Source organism: Hemicordylus capensis, chromosome 9, assembly GCF_027244095.1.
Source record: "Hemicordylus capensis ecotype Gifberg chromosome 9, rHemCap1.1.pri, whole genome shotgun sequence".
Classification (NCBI taxonomy): domain Eukaryota; kingdom Metazoa; phylum Chordata; class Lepidosauria; order Squamata; family Cordylidae; genus Hemicordylus; species Hemicordylus capensis.
The window spans coordinates 25,427,123-25,441,527 of record NC_069665.1 but is presented as its reverse complement, the minus strand read 5'-3'; the positions used below and the strand labels follow the sequence as shown (position 1 = coordinate 25,441,527).

The window sequence follows — 14,405 nt, the reverse complement described above, 5'->3', positions numbered from 1 at the left end:
AGCTAGTGACCACCACCACCACACCATCATCTGCCATGCCGTCATCCATATTCACCCTGCATCAGTTAGGACCGTTTAGCATTGCCTTCCAAGTCCCTGAATTTAAGAGCAGGATCACACAACCTGCTGCAAGTCAGTCAGCCGATAACATTGTGAACGTAGCAGGACAAGGGAGTCTGTGCGCCCGTGGGTGTGTCTGATCCTGCCCAGGTCCAGTTCCCACACCGTGTTACCGACATTCTCCCGACATTCTCCCGACATTCTCAGACCAACTTCCAAACCTTGGGGACTGACGTCAAGAGAGTGTCAGGCGGAGAATCCTGGGAACCCAACTCGGGTAGATTCAGACGCAACATCCACTAAAAGTATGCACTCTCGTGTCCAAATATGTTACCGACATTTTATTGGCTTCCTTACTGGGAGTGGGTCATGTGGAGCAGTCCTAAGAAAGTTGCCCTCCTGAGCAATTTCACAGCTAGGAGAGGAAAAAGTGCTCTGTACCAACATGGATTCTCCACTCGTTCAAAGAAGGGTTAAAAAAGAAGGGGGGAAAATGCAACCCATTGGTTTGCTCTGATGTTCCTGTAGATATTGTCACTGGATGTATCCTCGGTAGAATTCTATTCAACACCTCTGTCTTTAAGTACAAAGCTGTAGGCTGTAGCAGCTTTCGGAAACATAAGTATCCTTTTTTCTACTGCACAGTATCTGTGTGTGAAATTCTCTAAAGGGGTTTAAGTATTTACCCTGAACACTATCAGACAGTTTCTAAAATTTTCCTTATCCTATTGCAAAAACACTTCAAAGAGAATCATAAACACAGCCCTTTGTGCTTTGAGCACACATTTTGTTTTGGAAGCTTAGCTCTGAATTCTCTCGCAGAATTGTAAATATATCTATATGAGGGAAGATGTGGAAAGCAAGCATTTTATTAAAAAGTGATAGTGAGGACTCAATTCCCTTCCACATTTACAGAGACCGGCAACGTCATTGCCTAACGCTTTGGTCCTAAACATATTTATTTGGGAGTAAAGCCCACTGAAATTGTTTGTGCTAGCTTTTGCATAATGTGTTTCAAATCGGTTTGCTGGCTAGGAAAGAAAGAAAAAGTTACATCTCCAGCTTAAATTTGCAATTAAAGTCAATTTTTAAGAATCTCGCCTACCTTGCACACACATAGACTTCAGTTTTCAGTGCAATCATTTAAATCTTCAGAATTTGGAATAAGCAGATATTCACCGAAATGTGAAACCCTTAGACACTTGGCTGTTATAGAAGAAATGCATAATACAATGCTAAGAACAGCCACTTGACAGCAAATTAAAGGCAAAGCAACATTAAATTCCCAAGTAAATATGTTTCGAGATTGTGCTGTTAGCCTTCTTGGCTCCCTTCTAAATAATTAAATAGATAGAATTGTCCACTCTTGTTTTCCATAAAATGGCCATTTAAAATTACAATAGAAAACGAAGAGGTAAAAATTTGGAGTATAATTCAGAATGCCTTAAAGTACGTCTGTCAAATTAGTGTTAACAATAACCAGCAGGTACATGTTACTTGAAGCTACCAAACCTTTGCATGACCTTAAAAAAACCACACAACAAAAACTTGTGAATGCTCTTAATTTAATCTAATTCATATGGATTACTTTCATTAAAAAAAACCCTGCTAATTAAGAAGTATTGGAGAAAAATGTTCTCTTTTAGATCTACTTTATTAGTCCTGTGCAGTAGTTATTTTGCTAATGGGATATATGTTAGCATAAATATTTAACCCACTTATCAAAATTGAAAGATGTACATATTAATATAGGCATAGGGTGATTCAACCAGCTCTGGAGGGGCTCTTGAAAGAGCCAGTGTGCAGCTGGGGGGTGCTACTGGACCCAGCTCTGCTTTTGGATGCTTAGGTCAAAGCAGTGGCCAGGGGTGTCTTTGCACAGTTTCAGCTACTGCACCAGCTGCATCCCTTTCTCAAGAAGGCAGATCGGGCCACGATTACCCCACAGCTGGATTACCGCAATGCGCTCTACATGGGGCCGCCCTTGAAGAAAATCGGAAACTTCCGTCGGTGCAGAATATAGCTGCCAGGGTTCTCTCTGGAACTGCTTTCTCAAAGTATATGGCACCTATTTTGAAAGAGCTGCACTGGCTGCCGATTTGTTTCTGGATGCAACTCAAGGCACTGGTTATTACCTTTAAATCCCTTCACGGTTTGGGCCCTGGATACCTGAAGGATCGCCTGCTCTCCAGGATCTGTGCCCGCCCAGCAGGGTTGTCAGAAGTGCCTTTGCTTCATGTGCTGACATTGAGAAAGGCAAAATTGTCATGCATGTGGGACAGGGCCTTCTCTGTCATTGCCCCCAGACTCTAGAATGCTCACCCAGTGAATGTCTGCTCTTTGACATCTGGGGCTGCTTTTAAAAAGCAATGAAATACCTTTTTATTTGTTCAGGCTTTTACCCCTTAGGGGCGGCCCAGTCTCTCAGCTCTCCTGCATCTGTTTGCCTTTTTTTTTTAAATGGTTGTTGTGCTTTGGGGGTGTTTTATGGATTTTACTGTTTAACTGATTTTAAAGTTTCAAATGTGAGTTTTATGGGGTTTTGTTGTATTTTGTTTTTTGTAAACCACTTTGGGATGCCTAATCTATTCAATTCTTTGCCAGGCGATGTGATGATGGCCACCAGCTTGGACGGCTTGAAAAGGGTTGTAGACAAATTCATGGAGGCAGGTCCTTCAATGGCTACTAGTCTGGTGGCTGTGGGCCACCTCTAGCCTAAGAGGCACAATGCCTCTCAATCCCAGTTGCAGGGGAGCATCAGCAGGAGAGACGGCCTGCCCTCAACTCCTGCCTGTGGGCTTCTCAGAGCCGTCTGGTGGGCCACTGCATGAAACTGGATGCTGGACTGGATGGGCCTTCGGTGTGATCTGGCAGGGCTGTTCTTCTGTTATGAAAGGCAGTATAAAAAGTGTACAATAAATAAGTAAATAAAGTTAATTAAGAGTTCTAAGTTGCTTCTGGGTTTCTAGGTTCAGAAGAGCCCCTTTGGTCACTATTAACAGGTCCCCGGCTCAGACAAAGGAGAATGCCCACAAGAATTGGACTTGCCCAGAGCTTTCCCTCCAGCCCTGCTCCTGCTAAAAAAGGTTATACTACTCTTTTGGCTCTATTTTCAAATCTATACAATATGCCTAAAGTTGTTGGTTTGCGGGGGGTGGGGTGGTGGTTGTATGGTTTCTACTTTCCCTTCCTCCTTCTATCTCTCCCCATTCATTCATTTTGATGGCCACTAAATCCTCTGAAAGGCTATTGAATCTCATGCTGCAAAGGACTAGAAAATCTGGTGCACTCCCCTGAAGCACGAAGAGCCTTGAGACTACTTTTGCCGGCCAGATCTTGAGGCTCCCATCCCATAACTCTTGCCCAGACCCCAAAAGACCCATTTGCCTCCTTTTCTTTTCATCCGGGTGAAGCACTCTAGCAGCACTTTCATGAAAAGGTTCCGGGTCTCTCCTAGGTTCTAGCCAGTTCAACATCTGTCTGCCCATTCTCTGGCTTTCATCTTCCCGACTCCCAGCAAACACTCTTGCTCACTCTGAATGTCTCCGATTGAATTCCTGCACCCACAGGAACCAACGACAGAATTAAAGTGGGCATTATGTCAGGTATGTTTTGCTTCTCCTTGCAGGGAGAAACGCAATGTGTTAACCCTTTGATTTTGAACAAAAAGAAGGAAAAGGACAAAGACAACTTGAAGCGGACATGGATTTCTCGCACCTTGTCAGTTTCTCTGGAGAGCAGAAGATGAGGCAGCAGAAAATGTGAAAGGTAAAAGGTAGGATTATATACTGTCACCAGCCACAACAGACCACTCATCCACACCAGGTGGGCATCAATTCATACTGATGTCCACATCCATTCATACCTTAAGAGATCTGGGTATAAACAACATCAGTTCATACCTGGAAGAAAAATCTGTGCTTCTATTGCAATGGAAGCTCTAAAAAAATGGAATGGACCATTAAACTGAAGCAGAGGAAGATTCTCAGGCGAAAATTAAAGTGCTTCAGAACAGATGTGCGATTTCAGCCTTAAACAAATATCATAAAGCCAAACTGCTCTATTAAGGAAGGTATAAACATCTAAGTTTTCATCATTTAGTCAGAACTGTGAGATGCCTTACAGGAAGCAGAGCACATATGTCCTTGAAAGAGCACTGCAGGAGAGGGCAATCAAGATTATCAGAGGCCTGGAGCACCTTCCTTATGAGGCAAGGCTACAGCATCTGGGGCTTTCTAGTTTGGAAAAGAGGCGGGTATGGGGAGACATGACAGAGATGTATAAAATTATGCATGGAGTAGAGTCGACCAAATTTTTCCTCCCTCTCTCACAACGCTAGAATCAGGGGTCATCCCATGAAACCGAAAGTCAGGAAATTTAGGACTGACAAAAAGGAAGTACTTTTTCACACAGCGCATAATTAACATATGGAATTTTCTACCCTGGGATGTGGTGATGGCCACTAGCTTGAGTGGCTTTAAAAGGGTCTTAGACAAATTTATGGAGGACAGGTCTGTCAATGGCAACTAGTCTGGTGGCTGTGGGCCACCTCCAGTCTCAGAGGCACGATGCCTCTCAATACCAGTTGCAGGGGAGCAACAGCAGAAGAGAGGGCATGCACAAACCTCTTGCCTGTGGGCTCCCCAGAAGAATGGTGGGAGCCACTGTGGGCCACTGTGTGAAACAGGATGCTGGACTAGATAGGCCTTGGGCCTGATCCAGCAGGACTGTTCTTATTAAAGTCTACTTTGGTTGAAACTTTCTAGAGGTCTGTAATATCAGGGTCACACCCCATGCCAAATTCCTTGACAAATGGTTAGAATTAAGTGGCGCGTAGCCAGCATAATAAAAGCTCATTGGGATTTCTGTACTGTGAGGAAACCAATGCATTTTAATAATAATTACTTTATCAACTGAACGGAGGGCCCTCTAGGGCAGCTGCATTCTTAATAGGTGGCTCTATCATTAAATGATCATTAAAATAAATAATTAACCAATAAATCATTAAATAACTCAATTCTTTAAAAAAACAAACCACGATTTATACAACGTGATCAAGCAAGCAATAAATACAAAACACTGTTGGGAGTGGTTGTTCAACTTTTCAGCCTTTATTAGGAAAAAGGAAGCCGGCTTATACAGAGTCAGACCATTGGTCCACCTAGTATCAATATCCTCTACAAGAGGGGTGCATAAACTTGGCCTTTCAGGTGTTGTCGAACTACAACTCCCATCATCCCTAGCCACAATTTATTGTAGTTCAACAACACTTGGAGGGCCAAGTTTGCCCACCCCTGCTCTACACTGACTGGCAGCGGCTACCTACCTACCTGGTAACCCTACCTGGAGATGCCATACCTGAAAATGCCGGGGACCTTCTGAAAGCAAGCAAGCATGCAGATGCTCTTCTATTTCCCCATTCCCTAAGGGGCCTCTCTCACCGGGCACACGTGTAGTCTCTCTTCCAAATACAAACCAAGGCAGACACAGCTTAGCAAGTCCATGCTTGCTACTGCAAGACCAACACTTGTCCCGAAAGGAAGGAGATCTTAATCTTCTAAAGGAAATTAAAAATGTGCACTAAACGCTTCTGAGATCTGCATTTAGGACCACCTCCCAATGAGCTATCCTTTGTCCATTGCAGTTTATGGCTCGTATTCTGGCAGATGTGTTCGATTACTATTAAGATATATGTCCCCCATCCTAACCCTGCTATCTATTCCCATTTAACTGGGATGCAGTTTATAGGTGTGTCCTTTCTCACTGGTTGCTGGAGGTTTTGAATATATATATATATATATGAGAATTTTTGTACTTTTGTGCCTCTGTTCATGCATTTTCACTGAGGGCATGCTCTGTGTTTCTTCACCATTGGAGGTATAGCAGGTGAGCAGAAGTAGCAGGGACTTTCCTGCAGTGGCACCCAGATTAACAGCCTCCTGAGAAAAGCGCAAAAGTGATGGAGTCACTGAACATTCCTAGGAGAGCAATTGAGGCTATTTTATCCCAGCAAGCTTCTTTTTCTTCTTCTTTTTAATGCTAATCTATATTCCACATCACTGAATTGCTCTGGGAACCCTTGCCAGTTGAGGTCCAGCAGATGCTTGTGGCACCAAAGTACTGGAATGTCTTCTCTAGGAAAGCTCATAAAGCCTCAGTACTATGGCCCTTCAAGTACCAGGCCAAACTCTATTTTCCCCACAAAAGCCATTCAAGAGGAATACATTGATTCTATTTGCCATGCTATTTTGCTTTCATACTGCATTTCATCTCTCTTTGCTAGCTGCTTCATTTTAAGTAAAAAATAGAATTCATAAATAAAAATTATTGAAATAATTCAATAAATAAAATAATGACTCAAACTTGTGATATTTTATCAAGTATTCTATTGTATTTTTAAGTGTTTCATTCCTAGCTGCCTTGAATGCATTTTATGCAGGAAGGCAGGGTAATAAACCAGACTAAACGTGTGTGTGTGTGTGTGTGTTAATGCACACAGAATAGATCGTTTACAAAATGTTTGGAAACACATCGTCCACTGGAAATTAAAAGTTTATGTACAGTTTATTTCAAACACACACAAAATTGTTCGTAGTTTTATTTCACATCAAAGGGATAACACATTTCACGTTCTTTTGGGCTTGTTTTGTTTTGTTTTAAGTCTTTCCTTCCTTCCCTCCACCCCATCTTCAACGCAACGTTAAACATTTTTATAGGTAGAATAAATGTCAGTTTTGTGAGGTTTTGCATGATACTAGACCCTGGGAGACAAATTGTCTGTGTGCTGAATCTCAGAACAGCTCCACTAAGGCTCTTTGGGCATCACATGAGATTTCAGCCTTTCAGAGCAAACATTACCCAGAAAGCAAAGCTTCTACCGTTGCTTTCAAATGGTAACTCTGCCTTTGAATTCACCGAGAACTTTATCTTGATGTTGAGCATGATAGCGTGCTAATCTTGGGTGACGAATTTTTTTTTTTTTTAAATACAAATATTTGAATAGCTTTCATATTTTTAAGGGGTGGGGGGCAAAAGCGAGGGAGAGAAAGAAAGACAGAAAATGTACAAGAAGTTTAAACTCCTTTGCTTTTACCAGTTCATAAATTCATAAAGTAATAATATGGAGGGGTGGTGAGGAGAGTGGGAGGGAGAGAGAGAGAGAGGTTTTATCAGAATGTCATTCAAATGAAAGGTTTAACATTTACATCACAAGAGTGAGCAGTGAGCGAAAACCATCCTTAGGGAAAGAAATGCCAAGAATAAACATTAGGATGTAGGGCGAAGACTATATACTTAGAGTAATGTATATATATATATATATATATATATATATATATATATATATATATATATATATATACACATATATATACACACATATATATAATATATATAATATATATATATTTAAATGAAGACATCTATCTGTAAGGTTATAAAGACAGAGAGGGAAGCTTTTTGAAATATCATGCTGCACTGGGATACTCAGGAAATCAGAGCTAACCTAAATGAAGAGACATCCAGTTATTTAATTTTTAAATCCATCAGCTGAAGACAAAAGGAAAGAAGAACAAAACCTGGTGCAGGGGGGAAAAGGAAAAAGGCTGAGGACACAGTATCTGTAAAACCACATGAGAAAAAGATGTTCGGCTCAGACAGGGGAACAAATTAGTTGAGCCTTAATTGTTTTATTAGTTTGCTTTGTATCGACCAATGAGTGTAGCTATAGTTCTAGGAGTGGGGGAAAAAGATATAGTAACAGACAGTGGATTTGGGGGCTGGGAGCTACTTTGTATATTTCTTCCAAATTATATATTCCAGGTTTTTAAAAGAACCCTGTCCTTAGAATTTAAACAAGTACATTATGTGGGGCATATAGAGGATATATATGTTTTAATTAGCTTAATTCCATTGAAACCAGACCCGTCCCCACACACTGCACTTTTTATGTTAAATTGCTGTGGAATTTGTTCACCCGCAATTGATTTCCTGTATTATGAAATCTTAGAGATTATGGTTAACTTGAAGAAACAGGGGTAAATTTTTGATACTTATACCGACATGTAGAAGCACGCACTTTCCCCAAGCAGAGTGACTGAAAACGTTTAAACGATCTTAAAACTGTGGCTCAACAGTGCCCCCTACTGTCACATGTCCCTTTTCCCCTTTTATTTTCTTTTTCAAAGAGAGTTTAGGACAAGGAGCAGGTATGAAACGAATACAACAGACTATAGAGGCGAGAGTGGCTTTAAGTCCCGAACACAATAAGCCCCCAAATTTACTCAGAGACCCAACAAAAACAACAGACATTACCAATTAAAATTCTCTTCTGTCTCCCCCAATAGCTGAAATTAATTGTGATTAATGTGTTAGGAGTCATAAACATTAAAGCCATTCTTTCGGATTTAAATTAGAAGCAGCTTCTGTCCTGGCCTGCAAAAAGCCTGCCGCGCTTGCTGATAAACATCATCCCAAGTCCCGTTGAAAGGAGATATACTTGACAGCGCCGTGTTTCTAATTAGAGACACATGGAAACATCGCACCAATTGCAGACAACTTCGCCCAGGAGAATTCTCGGGCGTTGCAGGTTTTCCATGTTCGCGACACGCCATGGAGATAAAGTAACAACCAAACAATCTCACTCTTGCCTTGCTAACTGCCACCGTTACAAGGGAGAAGGATTCAACTGCAGTGCCAAGGCGGGGCAAAACGGATTCGCATTTCATAAACTTCTGACGGCAGCAGCACTTTTAACAAAGTTGTAATGTGCTGAATTAAAACTGGACACCGGCTCTTTTCTCGCACAGCCAAAGAACACTGGTGGTTCAGAATCGTAAGAGCAAAAGGGGGGCGGGGCCCACAAATAGAATTGTGGGATTCTGATTGTGGAAAATGCCGTTAGGATACAACTCTCTGTGAGCCAGTGGATTTGGGCTCAGAGACATCTTGAATGATTTAACTAACTAATTTTGTGTGGCACTCTAGCAAGTCAGTTTACCTGAAGATCCTACAACCATTACAATATCAGTGTCATCAGATTTCAGAAAATGCATGTGGGTGTTTGCACAGATGCCTTGCCTTGTTAGTACAGAGGATGCCTCTGAGTACCAGTTGCAGGGGAGTAACAGCGGGAGAGAGGGCATGCCCTCAACTCCTGCCTGTGGCTTCCAGCGGCATCTGGTGGGCCACTGTGCGAAACAGGATGCTGGACTGGATGGGCCTCCTTGGGCCTGATCCAGCAGGGTCTTCTGTACAGCTACAACTCTTTCCATGACCATCCTTCACCTCTGGGGTGGTAAACTAAGGGACCAGATAAGCTGAACATTTATGAAGTTGTCTTATACCAAGCTGAACCACTGGTCTACCTAGGTCAGTAGTCCAGAGAGCTGTTGCCAGTCAAAGTTCAGACAGGGGTCTTTCCCAGCCTTACAGTAAGATGCTAGAGACCAATCATCATCATAGCGGGCAAGGCATATTTGGCAGAGAGGCTACTAGTTGCTGATCATACATATCTGGAACAGCAGCTATTAAGCTGCAAGATGGTGACAACCAGAACACTGCAGGAAATGAAGATGCGGAATCAAGTTGGAAGAAACTAAGCCTATGGCTGGTACATACCATGAGCTCCATTTGTCTCCAAAATTCTTCCAGAGCAGCAATCGGCTCATCCCACCAGTCAGTGCATTTTCTATAACGTTTGCCCTGGAACCAAAATTGCCGTAGCCACTCAAATTCAACCTGCAAACACAGCAAAGGGCACGCTGTCACATCTACACTGAAATATTATAAACAACAGGTGCAGAATTCACCACACAGGAGCAAAGAAACCAAAGCCAAAGCTACGTTGGTTCAAATCCCTTCTTAGCAGTTGGTTATCCTTAAGGCAAGTTGTTAATGCCCAGCCTTAATTCTCCATTTGGTGTGTGAGTGTGCGTGTGCATGTGAAAACATTAGAACTTAAGAGCAAGAGAGAAGGAGAGAGAGAGTGCATTGCAACATTACACACACACACTTACTTTTCCTGCGGAGGGGAGGATGTTAATATTAGTGGAATTAATGGGAGATAGACCAATACGCAGCTGAAAGCCTTCACAGCTGTAATTGAACCTACATGTTAGCAGCATGTACATTTATTATTTATTTATTTATTTATTTGATTTCTATACCGTCCTTCCAAAAATGGCTCAGGGTGGTTTGCATAGAGAAATAATAAATAAATAAGATGGATCCCTGTCCTCAAAGGGCTCACAATCTAAAAAGAAACATAAGATAGACACTAGCAACAGTCACTGGAAATACTGTGCTGGGGGTGGACAGGGCCAGTTACTCTCCCCCTGCTAAATAAAGAGAATCACCACGTTAAAAGGTGCCTCTTTGCCAAGTTAGCAGGAGTTGTCAGACATGGCTGTCAGACATGGAAGCAATGAGCAGATGCCTATGACCATCTTGTCCTTCTTTCTGAGCTTACTCCGTTAGCCTTTCAGAGACAGGTTACTGAGCAATATGAATCTCTGGTCTGCTTCAGTACAGCAAAATGTACATTCTACTTGATGAGATGGTGTGTCATTCATCCTTGTTTGGGTTGTAACACTTCAGATGGCACAGCTCATCTTTGCATGGCGTGGAGAAAGTGGATAGAGAGAAATTCTTCTCCCTCTCACATAACACTAGAACCAGGGGTCATTCCATGAAATTGATTGCCGGGAAATCTAGGACTAACAAACGGAAGTACTATTTCACACAACGCATAATCCACTTGTGGAATTCTCTGCCACAAGATGTGGTGACAGCCAACAACCTGGATGGCTTTAAGAGGGGTTTGGATAGTTTCATGGAGGAGAGGTCTATCAATGGCTACTAGTCGGGCGGCTATAGGCCACCTCCAGCCTCAAAGGCCGGATGCCTCTGAGTACCAGTTGCAGAGGAGTAACAGCAGGAGAGAGGTCATGCCCTCAACTCCTGCCTGTAGGCTTCCAGTGGCATCTGGTGGCCAACTGTGTGAAACAGGATGCTGGACTAGATTGGCCTTGGGCCTGATCCAGAAGAGCTGTTCTTATGTTCTTAATGTTCCTTCATAATTGAAGCACTCATACAAAACTCTACTGTAAATAGAAAACTAGGATACCTAGAAGAAGGGTGCTTGCTAGTTTCCTGTTTACAAGGAATATATAATACAGATGAGTATTCAAACACGAAATCATCCACCTGCAGTATGGCCCATCAGATCAGATGAATCACATGAGTTGTCTGATCACATATTTGTCTCCACGAACATAGGGAATCTTCCTATGCTGGATCAAGCAAAAGGAATATGCAGCGGTGCACGCCAGCCACAGAAAGATCATGAGAGTTTGCTGATCACCATGTAGTTCAGCCCCTAAACTCTTAGCTTCCTTTCATCCAAACAGTGACATGTTACAGAAGCAACGAGAGAAGAGTCATGTGTTCATTTATGGGCTCATCCTTCAATGGTATATTGCCTCCACTCAACTGCACCACCACTCGTGGTGTGAGCCCCATGCCGTGTTATCGAGATGGGGCTGCAGCTCAGTGGCACAGCAGCTGCTTTGCATTCAGAAGGTTCCAGGTTCAATCCCAGGCATCTCCGGGTAGGGCTGGGAGGGACTCCTGCCCCAAACCTTGGAGCATAGACTGAGGCTGCATAACTTCGGCCCTCTAGCTGCTTTTGGACTACAATTCCCACCATCCCCAACCACAGTGGCCAATCATCAGGGATTATGGGAGTTGTAATTAGAGACGCGCATGGAACCGGCAAGGGACAGTTCGAAGGGAGTGGGGGGATAACTTTAAGGGCGGGGGAGGGTGCACACACACACCCCTCCACTGGGTTTCCCCCACCAGCACTCACTTAAAAACCGATCCGGTGCTCACTTAAAAACCAATCTGGCGAGGTGGCAGCATACCTCCTTGCAGCCCTGTCCTCTCCTCGGACCAGAATTGACTGGAAGTAGCCTTTGCACATGCTTGACACGCGTGCGTATGCACACGCCCGACGTGCACACGAACACGGGCTACTTCTGGTCTGAGGAGAGGATGGGGCAGCAGAGAAGTACGCTGCCGCCCCGTCGGACTGGTTTTTAAGTGAGCACTGGTGGGGAAAACATGGCCGGAGGGGAGTGCACTCTCCCCTGCCCTTAAAGTAACACCCCACCCCGCCTTCAAACCTTTCGAACCTCCCAGTGTTCGAACCTGTTCGGAGGCCCATAAAAAGGCCTCCGAACAGGTCCGTGCACATCCCTAGATGTAATCCTACATCTGCTGAAGGATCGAAGTTGAGCAGCCCTGCTGTAGATGACATTGAGCTAGACAGACCAGTGGCCTAAGGCTGTATAAGGCTGCTTCCTATATTCCTAGGAGATAAAGGGCCAATACCCCCAAATCTTTCTAGAATTGCTAGGCTCTTCACGTTGTGTTACCATTACTGTAGACAGGAACGGATAATGCAACTTCAGAGCTCACTGGTTAATCTTCAAGCACAGTTCTCTTTTATGTAATAACTTGTTCCCACTCCCGCTCCCTTCTCCCCTCCTTCCTTTATGTCAAGTGATCCACAGTTCTAGTCAATTGGAACTGCGTATTTATCTTTCTTACGGTAGTTGTGCTTTATACACAGACTCCAATCCCGTTTCAATCTTCACCTGCTACCACAAAGAATTCTGTTCTGTTTACCATTAACTAACTGTGATGGGCCAAACAAAGACAAACTCGTGGATGGAGCAACACTGACCAAAAAATTAAAAAAAGAAAATAAAAAAAAAATAGAAAGGATTAAATTCTCACCTGAGAATATTCTCTTTCTTTGCCACCAACCCCCTGGCTTCACCGCTTCCTCCTCCCCCAGGCTAAACAGAACAGATACAAAAGTCTGAAAGTGATTTTGGCTGACAGACGCTAAATACCCGTTTGATGTGTGTAACTGCTTTGAATAGGAGCTGTTTAAATAAAGGCTACAGGTACAAAAATTAAAAGGCAACTCTGTTGGTAAAACATATTGGCAGGATTAGCGGACACCAGTTAGCAGAGGTAGATCTTAGATGTTTTGAAAGGAAAGTTACATGAATAGTTTAACTTTGCTTAGCATGAAGGCTTAACAACATTTGCCCTTCCCAAACCGAGTTCAAAGAAAGTTTATTCCTCTTCCAGGGTTAGTCATAGAAAGGGGTGTCTAGTTATTTCCCTGTAAAGAATTAAGATTTTTAAAAGCTTCAATGGTTGAGGTATTAACTAGGGCTGAATCAAAATGTTGTGTTCCCCTGTCATACTTGCTGGTGGCCACGGTGAAGGAGCCATTTTGGCAGTTTTTTGCAGGGGAGGGTGGAGGTGTGAAATTGCGGGCGTACAGAACTCATCAGCTACACTACCAGTACCCAGTGGGGGCTGCTGAATTTCCCCTCTCAAAACCCCACTCCAAACTCATCACAACACAATGGGTTATTGCTTGGCGGTGGGGGAGAGTATTCATCTATTTCTTCATTTAATATACCACCCTTCCAAAAATGACTCGGGGAGGTTTACAATGGTCCCAGGCCACTGGGAGAAATGCTGTGCTGTTGCAAAAATGGAGTAAAGCAAGGAGTTTGCCCCCTTTCTTCCCAATTTTAAGCCAATTAAAGCTGAAGATTTTCATCTGGGAACTTTCCGCTCGGCCCTATAGCTAGATGTGATTGCTTTGATTGCTTTGCTGACATTGCATGAGTTCACACAACCTGCCAAAAGTCTGGATGGGAGAGGAAACTCTGGTTCCTGCAGGCGTGCACTCCTGGCACAAGCAGCAGGTTCAGCTGACCACCAAAGTCCAGTTTCCGGGCTGAGTTTCCCTCCATTGCCTGAGATTAGAAACTGGGCAGTGAATGCTGGGCAAATGACGGAAGTCCGTTTCAGAAACAGGAGTTCCCATGAAATTGATTGCCAGGAAATTTTAGGACCAGCAAACAGAAGTATTTTTTCACACAAGGCATCATCAACTTGTGGAATTCTCTGCCACGAGATGTGGTGACAGCCAGCAACCTGGATGGCTTTAAGAGGGGTCTGGCTAACTTCATGGAGGAGAGGTCTATCAAGGGCTACCAGTTGGAGGGCTGTTGGCCACCTCCAGCCTCAAAGGCAGGATGCCTCTGAGTACCAGTTGCAGGGGAGTAACAGCAGGAGGGAGGGCATGCACTCAACTCCTGCCTGTGGCTTCCGGCGGCAACTGGTGGGCCACTGTGCGAAACAGGATGCTGGACTGGATGGGCCTCCTTGGGCCCAATTCAGCAGGGCTGTTCTTATGTTCTTAAATGACCACTGGGAGTGCGGGCTATCTGGGAACTGGACTTGCGGCGGGT

At 43.6% G+C, this 14,405-nt stretch overlaps 1 protein-coding gene across 5 annotated transcripts in view; it reads right to left on the bottom strand.

Moving 5' to 3' along the window:
- The window catches only part of FTO (FTO alpha-ketoglutarate dependent dioxygenase), a 242,422-nt gene that overhangs the window by 149,668 nt on the left and 78,349 nt on the right, over positions 1-14,405 (bottom strand). For all 5 annotated transcript variants that reach the window (XM_053270971.1, XM_053270972.1, XM_053270973.1 and 2 more), the window contains one exon: positions 9,679-9,798. In XM_053270971.1, the coding sequence (XP_053126946.1) occupies positions 9,679-9,798 (120 nt within the window). The remainder of the gene's footprint in view (positions 1-9,678; positions 9,799-14,405) is intronic.